The following is an 11730-nucleotide window of genomic DNA, read 5'->3' as shown; positions in this document are numbered from 1 at the left end:
AACAAGAAATGGAATGAATAATACCACATGTATATTTGTTGGCATTACAGTTGCTAACAGTAAACGGTTTCCTAACAAAAACAGTTAAGGAACGGTTATTGATCTTTTACAATTATGCATTCTACCTGTCAATCCTTCCCCTAAACTAACTGTGATATATAGTTAGTTCAGCTTAGTAGCTGTACACATTCTCATCTGACTTCTGAACTTCTGGAAAGATTCCAACTTTAATGGTTTTGTCATTACATCTGCAGTTTGTTCTTCTGATCCACAATGCAACAGTTCAATGATTCCATCGTTAGCAAGTTCTCTCAAGAAATGAAAACGGACATCAATATGCTTGCTTCTCCCATACATGATAGGGTTCTTTGACAGTTTAATAGTGGAGGTATTGTCACACATAACTATTGTGCTTTTCTTCTAAACATGTCCTAATTGATGCAAAACTCTCCTCATCCACACCACTTGACTTGCACACCCTGCAGCTACCACAAACTCTGCCTCTGTGGTTGACAATGTAACATTTGGTTGTTTCTTTGATAACCAAGACACTGCCCCTGAACTTAACAAGAAGACGTAACCTTAAGTGCTATTTCGGTCATTTAAGTCACTAGCATAGTCACTATCGGTGTAAGCAATCAGGTCATTTGAGCTCCTCTTCTTGTATATAATTCTATAATCAAAAGTTCCTTTTAGGTACCTTAATATCCTCTTAGCAGCTTATAGGTGCAATTATGTAGGTCTGGCCATATATCTGCTAATCAAACTTACACTATAAACTAAGTCTGGACAAGTTGAAGTGAGATACATGAGGCTCCCTATGATTTGTTTGTAGAACGATTCATCAACTGCAACTTCATCTACATCTTTGCTTAACTTAGAACCTAGAGCAATCGGGCTATTGACTTCATGACTTTTTATCATTCCAAATCGCTTCAAAATCTCTAGAGCATATTTTCTTTAGCATATGAAGATACCATCACTTTGTTGTGATACTTCAATGCCAAGAAAGAACTTCACTTTTCCCAAATCAGTCATCTTAAACACTTGCATTATTGAGCACTTGAAACTACTTATCATCTCTTAATCATCACCAGTGTATATTAGATCATCGATATAAACACTTGTAATAAGCATTTTCCCTTCTTTGCTCTGTTTGGTAAAGAGTGTCTACTCATTTGGACATTTTTCAGAACCCTCATTTTTAAAGTAATTCTCCATGCGGCTAAACCAATCTCATGGAGCTTGTTTTAGGCCATATAATGCCTTATGTAGCTTGTAGATTTTGTCCTCACTTCCCTTGACTTTATAGTCCTTTGGTTGTTCAACATACACATCTTTATTAAGTTCATCATAGAGAAAGGCTGACTTCACATCCATCTGGAAAACATTCCAATTTTTTTGAGCCACCGGAGCATACACTTTTATGCAATCTATTCAATGTTTTTGTGTGTACCCTTTAGCCACCAAACATGTTTTGTGCTTCTCAAACTCTCCATGCTTATTATACTTGGTTTTATAAATCCATTTCACTCCAATTTTCTTGACTTCAACAAGTAACGCGACTAATGTCCATGTCTTGTTCTTCTCTATGGGCTTGATTTCATAGTCCATAGCCAATCTCCAGTTTGCATTTGTCACTGCTTCATAATGCAATGGATCACTTGACATTATCAGAGCCAAATCTTCATCTTCAGAAGAACCAAGGCTCTCCCTAGTAACATAATCCTTCATCCATGCAAGAGGTTTTCTCATTCTTGTACCTCCTTCATTATCCTTATTGTCTCTATTATTAGTGTATACATCTCCCTTATTATCCTCACTCTCTCTCTGTTCTGTGCATGCATTTCCTTCTTTATCCTTAGTACAGTTATTGTCATTTACACCATCTACTCCTTCTCCATCGCTATCTCCCCATTCTAAATCCATTAACATCTGTTTTTCAAAAGTCTCATCCCATTCCCATTGTTTCTCCTCTTTAAATATCACATCTCTACTTACTACTATCTTTTTTGTAATCAGGTTGAATAGCCTATATCCCTTGGATTCCTCACTAACACCCCAGAAATATACATTTAACACTTCTATTATCAAGTTTATTTTTTTGTACCTCTAGTACATGAACATGTGTTATGCACCCGAAGACATGAAAATGAGCAACAAAGGGCTTGATTCCATTCCACGCCTCTATTGATGTGATATTTTTTACCATCAAGGTTGGACATCTATTCAGCACATAGTTGCTCCAGTTCACTACCTCTGCCCAAAGTGTTCTTGCTACTTTCTTCTCATATAGCATTGCACGAACCATGTTCATTACTGTTCTATTCTTGCATTTAGCTACACCGTTTTGTTGAAGGGTGTAAGTAGTCGTTAGTTGTCGCTTAATGCCATTTTGCTTATAGAATTTGTTGAACTCAAGTGAGGTGAATTCAACTCCTCTATCTGTTCGGAGACACTTGATAGGTAAGCCTGTCTCATTCTCCACCATCTTCTTAAAACACTTGAAATGACTTAGTGCTTCTGATTTTTCCAGCAGGAAATATATCCATAACTTTCTACTGTAGTCATCTATAAAACACAGTGTGTATTTTTTGTTACCACAAGACATGGGGGTAATTGGTCCGCAAATGTCTACATGAATGAGACTCAATATTTGACTTGCTCTCCAAGAACTCTTCTTTGGTATAGAATCACAGTGATGCTTCCCCATGATGCAGTCTGTGCATAATTCATCTGAGACAGTAAATGTGGGAAGACCACATACCATTTTCTTGCTCTGCAGGGTCCTTAAGCCTTTATAGCTTAGATGTTCATATCTGTGATGCCAAAGTTGTGACAGATTCTGCTATTTTTATGAGATTGTGTGGAAGCACTCATCGTATTGTTGCTAGGATGTCTCTTGTGATTGATTTAACAGAATGAACATTCTGTTGGCACTCATATTTATCTTAGTGATCAAGCCTTTGTGAGGATGGTAGATCTTGTATACCCTTCCTTGAATTAGAATGGCCAGACCCTTCTCTTGAAACTGTCCTACACTTAAGAGATTATTCATGAGTTCTGGGACATAGTATACTTCAGTCACAATAAGAATGATTTCATTCAAATGCAGCTTCACACTTCCTTTGCCCATCACATTCATTCCGGTGTTGTTTCCTAGCCTTACCAGTTGCTGAAAACTATTATCAAGCCAACTGAACATGGTTTTATCTCCACAAATGCGATTTGAGCATCCTGAATCAAGGAACCATGCATCTTTTCCTTTAGCTTTGTTTTCTTCTACATAGGACATTAGTAACATCTCCTCTTCCTCATCAATATCCTTGGCATAGTTAGCTTCTTTGTTTTAAGAAGGGCACTCATACTGGAAATGGCCTAGTCTATGACACTGATAGCATTCAACTGTAGCTTTGTTGAAGCTGTTGCTATCGTTGCCCCTTCCTTTTCCTCTACCCTTATAAGCAGTTCTACCTCGTCCTCTACCTTTTATTGGCCAATGTTATGACTTTAGAAAAGTATTCTGTCACTCTTTCATTGAATTTCATATCTAAGGTTTCAAATTTTCATCGTAGTCCTTGAAGATGAGACTTCTTGACTCTTACATTTCCTTCAAATCTTTTCTTTATGGCATCCCAAATATCTTTGGCAGTATCCTTCTTTAAAATCATGTCAAGAACTATGCAATCTAAGGCTTAGAAGAGATAATTCTTCACTTTGAGATCCTTCAGTCTCAACTCATCCATCTTCTTCTTTTATGCATTCGTTTGCATAATTCCACTTGCTGGCTCATCATAACCAATCTCTACAAGTTCCTAGAATTCTTTTGAAAGCAGGAAATTTTCCATAAGCATGCTCTAATGATCATAGTGACCATCAAACCAAGGAATGGAAGGCTGCATAAAATTTCCTTCGCTAGACATCTCTCTTGCACTCTGTGTTTAGGATGGTTCAAAGCTGCGGCTCTGATATCAATTATTGAGAACTCTTTAATCACAGACAAATCAAGGCTTTGTAACTCTATATCTTTTCTATGCTTTTATTAAATAAGCTTGGCTATATATATATATAGCCTTATAGTAGTAACAAGAAACGGGATAAATAATACCACATGCATATCTGTTAGCATTACAGTTGCTAATAATAAACAGTTTCCTAACAGAAACAGTTAAAGAACGATTATTGATCTCCTACAATTATGCATTCCACCTATCACTTATAACTAGGTTTATTTATATTTTTAAGATTTGTTTTTGGTGATTTCATTAATTTTTGACCTAAGACCGAGCTGGTCCATTATACCTAATTTCTTAGACTTTTTTTCGAAGGATTTTTTTATCGCTTAGCTTAAAGAATTTTTTTTTGTTTATTTGTTTTTCTATAGAGTTATTTAACTCTAAGTTTTTTCATTATTTTTTTAAAATTGACTTTTTTTTAATTTCTTCTCTCAGCAATGAATTGGTTGAGAGACAACCTTTATATTTTATTTTTATTTTTTTACGAGGTAATTATATTTTTATGATTTATATTACGAGTTTGACAAATTTACTCAAGTTATTTTTCATAACTTCTTTTTAAAATTATATCTATTTTTTTATTTTTATACTTTCATATTAGATTGATTAGAATTATACTTTCTAATTTGTTTTAATTTTTTTATAATATTATCATATTTTTATGACTCATGTTGTAAATTTTATAAGTTTATTAGAATTTATCCTAGTTAATCTAATATGTCATTATTTTAATATTTAAAAATTAAATCATTAAATATATATATTACATTTTGAATTTATGATTTTTTTATCTAAACAAACACGTTAAGAATATCATTAGATTTCTTTACTATTAGACCAAGTGACTCGTTCATCAACGATATACCAAGGGCAAGGGAATGGATGAATAGAATTTGCCTCGCCATCAGACAGGAGAATAAAGCAATGTCCACACGTACACTTCCGTACGCTATACAAGGTTAGATATATTCGTGAAACACTCTAGTAAATTAATAAAACAATTTTTATTTTAAGTAAACCGTTTACTCCTATAATTTATTTTTTCTCAAATCCAACATTTGGAAATCCGAAAAAGAAAAAAAAAATTCAAATGTACGAACGAGCTTCGAAATTAGGTTGGTCCTCAATAAAAACCATAGGCTTTGATTGCTCCTATGATTCTTTCTTAATATCCGATTTTGAATCCCTATACTTTACATTATTTTGTGATTTAGTCCTTTCACTAATTGCTTGTTTCCTAAAACACCCTTTAGTTCTACTAAAAATTTCCAACATCAACCGCTACAAGCAACACCAAAAAAGCATTTAAAAGGGGCAGCTCGGAATCTGAGAAAGATCTGATGGTCAGCTGTCCTTAAGCGACCGAAAAATAATCTCCGAAACCAGAAGTCCCAACCTACAAGGGCATTAGAAAGAGAGGCACCTAGCTATAAACTACTCGTGGTCTGATTTAAGAGGTTTGACTGGTCTTCACTCAAGGCATCGGTCCGTGGGGATCCCGACACGTGGCAGATCCGGATTCGTTGGAGGGATTGTAAAGGGTTTTAACCATGTGAGTGACAACCATGTCCTTTGGGTACAAGTTAAATTAAAGAGACTACAATATTGAAGTCCAGGCCTTCTTTTTATTCTTCCTGGCCTGGCCAGGCCTGCGCTGCACATGTTACTAAGACCTATCCCAGTGCCCAGTGGTACAAAATGTCTCAGTGTACTTGCTGTCTTATTATCTTTATCTGTCTTCACGATGCCACTCCCCTACTTGGAGACCTCTCCTTTCCATTTCTATGGCATCTCTTGAGAGCCGGCTCTATCGTATTTCTTAAGAAAATTTAGTTCTTTTTTTATTAAAAAAAAATCAAATCCCTGAGTAGTTGATCGCCAAATTTGTTTAATTTAATCAGATCCCATATAAGAGGCGAAATCCCCAAATCCAAGAGTTGAATTTGTTGATTCCAGGCTTTGCCAACTATTTTTTTTCTATTTAATTATTAGATACTCAAAATATCTCTGCCTTTCATGTTGCCACTACATTTTCAGGACAAGTACTACTGGTCCTCTGGACGACTCTGCTTGTTGTTTAATTTTTATTTTTTTAATACATAGAAAAAAGAAATTCAAGAGCGAACAGACTAGCCCAGAGGCCCAAGAGTACTTGTCCAGAAGCAAAGGCAACTGACCGTATCCTTTCTTGCCTGTGGTTGCATGTGTAATGTGCCCCATTATTTCACAGAAGTTGCAAGAACTAGCAAGCAACAGAAGAGGCTAGGTCTGGTAACTACATTAATGTCTATAAATATCAGCTCAAGTTTGGTGGAGGTGAAGAACTTTACTCGTGATCCATCGGTCATATATCAACTTCAATATCCATAAATTAAATATTCAATAAAATAATATATCAGAATTATTTCTTCAACATAGTATTAAATGATATGAAAATATCTGATGTAACATAATGTAAATCCTTAATGCCGTGAATTGCAAAACAGGTTCAAAGTATCATGGATCGATAAAACAAATTAAACAAAGTGATTGAGAGATGGGATTAGGGTTCAGGATAGTTAAATTAAACCTGGACGGGTGTAATTAACTAAACAAAGATAATCACTAGCTGGATTATATGCTTCATGGCTGCCACTTAGGGAGTTCCTAATTACCAATAATTAATTAGACCCCCAGTAGCTAGTTGTGTAGTATTTGATTTACGAGATTTTCATATTGTTTCTAGACCAATTTTTTTTGAAGCAAATGGCTAAAGGGAGCTGATGATCACGTGGTCTCTTGACGGGTCGGTATCGATGGCCAGCTCATTCACTGCCTATTTACTTACAAGTCAAAGCTGGTCAAATTATCCAATGCATGCCACCCCAGCCCTTCTGGACTGCTCTATCACTGTGCGCCACTATTTCCATGCCTCTCTAACTTAGCTAAAACCAACTAGATAGAGCATTTACGCCCTTATCTCTTAAACAAAGAAAACTGTAGCACTGTCTGCCAGCAATGGATACCAGCCATCTCCCTAAATCTGGCTACATGATAGCTTATTTTATCACAGCCCTCCATCATCCGTATCATTTACTCACTGTCCAGGCCATAAATGATTCTTATCTTTGCCTGTCTCCACATGCATGCATGCTCTTCTTTTGAAATTGTGCATGTATACAAGATTTTTGATGAGCTAGAAAAACGTGCCATCATGCATTGATGGCAAGAACATTGCTAAGTTGGTAAGAAAATAGATAAAAAGAAAATCATTTCAATAAGATTTAAATCGGTAATCCTGTTTCCCCGCTCTCACCTCTTAATTAGCGTTATTATTATTATTATTATTATTATTGGTGATTAGAGTTAATGATGCACTTGTTAACGTTCAAACAAATTAATTATTAATCCTACATAAATGAGTGCTTTCGCCATTACCAGTAGCTTGAGAATATTGTGAGACATGTAACCCACCAATGATCATCACTTAATTGTTAACGTAATTCCCAAATTACTTCTAGTTGTTGGTTTGTCATCTTTCACGAATAGGATCTTCCTGGATTTCTATTTTGGCCACGTTGATAAAGAAAATGCGGGCTTAAATTTTAAAATCTTTCTTACAAATCTTCGTCAAAAAGAACACCTATCTATAAATCTCATTCTCAATTCAAAGAAACTTCGAGAGAAGTAATATTCAAACATTAATTTTTTTTTAAAAAAAAAACATGCATTAAAGCCTACTGGTTGGCTCCTCCTATGAAGAGACTGCGTACTATTTTATTCACTGGCCAGTTTATTGTCTTCGAAAATGGTAGATGAGAAGTGTTTCTTGGTAGCTTCACCCACACGGGCCACATTCGAGGAAAACAGTAAAAAATACGAGATTGTATATAGAGCTTCGAAACTGGTCATCATTGAATACCAATTAACATGTCATGACAAAAAAAAAATCACATCATGGATTCATGGTCATGCCATGCATGAATTCAAAAGTAAAAAAACATATTACATGTTCTAGCCTTCTAGCTGGCCACCTCCCTCTCCCTGACTCCCTCCCTCCTTAGATATAAATACAAACACTACTGGGTGGGTTGTAACAGTGTGTGAGGGTCCCCTATAGAATTTATTAGGGCTAAATATTTTTCTTTCTCATTTTCCATGTTGTTTTGAAATCCCATGGCATGTTTAGACATGTACAACTCCGAGCACAAAGGTTATTGCCCTCCCATGAGCCCTAGAATCTCCTTTTCTAATGATTTTGTTGATTCCCAACAGATTATGAAGCAAGAAAGGAGCTCAAGAGAGACCCCAGTGTCCACTGACTTTGAATTCTCAGTGACAAACTACTCCATGATGAGTGCTGATGAGCTTTTCTTCAAAGGCAGGCTCTTGCCATTCAAAAATAATGGCAGCAACCAATTGCAAAGGACTATTAGAGATGAACTTCTTGTTGACGATGATGAGGATGATGAAGTTTCACCGAGGCCACCTAAAGGTTCTACAAGGTGGAAAGGGCTCCTGGGCCTAAAGAGAAGCCACATTGGTTCCAAGAAAGTTGATAAGAGTGAAGGGTCTATGGAGAGATCAGTTGGTGAAAGTAGAAGGTCCGGTTTTGTCCATGAGGAAGTGCACCATAGCAAGAGTTCACAGGTTAGAATAAACATATATATATATATATATATAAAGGAAACTAGCTTGCAATTACCCATTTTCATTTTTCATTTCAAAATTCTGAAAAAAAGAATTTTGTTTAGGGTTTATCCTGATTTAACTTTGTGTTATAACTGCAGGAGATTGTGAGTGAAGGAGGATCAAGTTGCAGAGATGTGGAGATTGGAATATAGTGAGTGATCTGTACTTTGTTTAGAGTGGAATGACTTTAATTTTTTGGAAGAGGAAGATGATGGTGATTTTCTTCTATTTTTAGCAGGAGGTTTGGAAAAACTTTTAGAGATCTTAATTTGTGTTAGTTTGGTCGGTTATCAAACTTTGATTGACCTTAATTTCTCCTCCTTTTTTTTTTTGAGCTCTGCTGTCCTTATCATCTCCTACAAGTTGGTGTTTTGGCTGTTTTCTTGTACAAAGTGTTTGCAGTTGAAATATTGCAAGAATTCCTCTTGTCCTCGTCTTCACCACTGCATCTCATCGATAGATCCGTCTGGATTCACAAAAATATATAAACACCGAGAATATTTACTATCTCGTTATTTTTCTTGGGTTTTTCTAACTTCTGCATTGAAGAAAAAAGAAGAAGAAGCATTCATTTTAATTTTTATAATTAGTGGAAATTAAAATTCTACCGTTTCTTTAGAATTCATGTCAATGATGGAGTTCAAACTTTCTTTTTCATTCTTGATATACTATGGAAATGGAGTTCGGCACATGGAACCCAACTTTCTAATAAATTCCATATATCAAAAAACAATATTTCTATTTCATCATGTTCTATCCTAATTTGTCTTCACTTGACTCCTTGTCCATACAAAAGAGACTTCAGAAGATTTATTATATATTTCGTACTTTTCTTCTCTCTTAGGATCTCGTTAAATCTCAATGTAGGTTTTTTTTGGTTATAAATCGGGGCTAAAGCCCAAAATTAAATTAAACGAGGGAATACCATTCCATTCAAGTCATAGTATAAAAACTAATGCAAGCCCTCTAAAGGGGCATTAATAATTGAATCCTTTATAAAAAGTGGATGCTTGGAAAGCCAAAAGTTAGGAAGCTAATCAACAACAGCATTGGCCTCTCTATACAAATGTTACGCTTGAGCTACCTAATCTCTACTTAGAGCTTCACAAGCTCTGTTACTCAAATCAAAGTTAGTTTCATCTTTTATGAACTGTTTCAAGGGTAAATCCACCACAACCAAAAAATCAGATTCCAAAATAATAAAGTCTAAAAACCAAGCTAACTCTAATCCTATAATCATTGTCCATAACTCAGCACAAACTTAATCCTATAATCATCGTCCATAACTCAGCACAAACTAAAGTATAAATCCCCATATTAATTGCAAAACCTCTAATCCTATAGCCGATGCAATTCTTAATTAATCCTTCCACCACTACTAAACCTAAGTTGTCTTTACTACATCCATCTACATTTAATTTCATCCAATCCCGAGGGGGAGTATTTCCATCCCACAACATTATTTCCATCCCACAACATTCATCTTCTTAAGAGTCAAAGTATTAAGCTCCTCATGGAGTTCAACTCCCATTATATCTTTAGTTAAACCCTAAATAGCCATTAAATGATGGCCTGTCACTTCTGGGATCTCCCTAAAATTGCGATAATTCTTGTACTTCCAAAGAAACTACAAAGTAACATCAAACAAGATTGAGCAACACCAACCTTCTTTAATGTTAACTATTCTTCACAAGTTAGACAACAACCATACATGTAAATTTGTAGCAAAAAAACCATCAGTATCACGTGGATTCAAGATTTTCAGCCACACTTTCCAAGCCCATTTACAGTCCCTTAACACATGCAAAATGGTCTTAATATCACCACTACCACAATGACAATTAGGAGAACCACTCATATATTTTTTATACCTAATCTCATTGGTCATAGCTCTGTTATGGACAACAAGCCAATGGAAAAATCTAATTCTTTCAGGACCTCTCCATCTCCAAATAAAATGCCATAAAGGCTTTGAATGGGTCTGATTATAACAAGAGTTGATAAGAGAAAAATAAGCTGATTTAATAATTAACTCACCATTCATGGAAAGGCTCCAAGAGAGCTGGTCCTCATTCGGCTCCCTATTTGGAGGGGGATAGCTAGCTAGAGTCATCACAATATTCATTGGTAAAAGGTGTGCAAAAACATCCCATCTCCACTTATTATTGTTGGAAACCATTCCTGCCACCGACTTGTTAAGCAATTCCTCATATAAATCTTGAGTCATATATCTAACAAGAGAACCAAAGCCATCTAACCATTCATCCTCCTAGAACTTGATGTTTTCTCCATTGCTAATAGCTCAAGAAATGCCTTTAATCACATGAGACCATTCCTTGCAGATCGCTTTCCAAAGAGGAGAATGTTTCTGCTTAGCTTGTACTTTAGGAATGTTATCACTAGATCTCACATACTTACTTCTAAGAACTGAAGCCCATATAATAGTATTATCGTTAATGATACCCCAACCTAACTTCATTATGAAAGCTCGGTTCATAGAATGCATTCTTCTCAGCCCTAGACCTCTCTCATCTCTTGGTTGGCAAAGAGTTTTTCAGTTAATAAGATGAGTTTTTCTAGCCTCAATGTTGCCCCCCAAATAAATCCTCAGTAGATTTTTTCAATTTCAAAGCAAAGTGATGTAGGTAATAAGCTGGATTGCATGGAATATAAGGGAACAATAACCAGAATTGACTTACACAAAGTGATTCTACCAACAAAAGATAATTGTTTAGAATTCTACGTCATTAATTTTTTATGCAAACTCTCTATAATTTAACCATATGTTTGCTTGGTAATGCTTTGATGAAGAAGAGGGACCTCCAAATATTTGCCCAAGTCTTGCGTAATAACAAAGCCACTCTTGTAACTAAGTGATCTAACAGTAGAATAAGAATCACCTTTAGAGAAAAACATCTTAGTCTTTTCAACACTTACCCGCTGACTAGAGGCAGAACAAACAGATTAAGACATTCCATAATTTTATCCAATTGTCGCTCACTTCCTTCTGTAAACAGAAGCATATCATCTGCAAAGCATAAAT

General features: G+C 35.6%; 1 protein-coding gene and 1 long non-coding RNA gene across 2 annotated transcripts; one reads left to right on the top strand and one right to left on the bottom strand.

Moving 5' to 3' along the window:
- Window positions 1–7736: 7736 nt before the first annotated feature.
- On the bottom strand, window positions 7737–10906 carry LOC105115100 (uncharacterized). Its single transcript, XR_840269.1, has 3 exons — window positions 10725–10906; window positions 9902–9905; window positions 7737–7749 (listed from the first exon to the last, which is right to left on the bottom strand). It is a non-coding gene; the product is annotated as an uncharacterized LOC105115100 (long non-coding RNA).
- LOC105115099 (uncharacterized) lies at window positions 8081–9114 on the top strand. The gene is made up of 2 exons (XM_011011890.1): window positions 8081–8645; window positions 8786–9114. The coding sequence occupies exons 1-2, from the start codon at window positions 8172–8174 to the stop codon at window positions 8837–8839; spliced, it is 528 nt and encodes a 175-aa protein (XP_011010192.1). The 5' UTR covers window positions 8081–8171; the 3' UTR covers window positions 8840–9114.
- Window positions 10907–11730: the final 824 nt, after the last annotated feature.

The sequence above is a fragment of the Populus euphratica genome, unplaced genomic scaffold, assembly GCF_000495115.2.
Source record: "Populus euphratica unplaced genomic scaffold, PopEup_1.0 scaffold635.1, whole genome shotgun sequence".
Lineage (NCBI taxonomy): Eukaryota > Viridiplantae > Streptophyta > Magnoliopsida > Malpighiales > Salicaceae > Populus > Populus euphratica.
Note: the sequence above shows the minus strand (reverse complement) of the source record. Positions and strands in the feature narration are given on the sequence as shown.

What these genes read in the sequence shown, in the direction of transcription:
- LOC105115099 (XM_011011890.1), top strand. Translation starts at nt 8,172, where the DNA reads ATGGCATGTTTAGACATGTACAACTCCGAGCACAAAGGTTATTGCCCT. An exon ending in ACCATAGCAAGAGTTCACAG is followed by an intron (nt 8,646 to 8,785) that starts GTTAGAATAAAC and finishes TTATAACTGCAG; the next exon opens with GAGATTGTGAGTGAAGGAGG.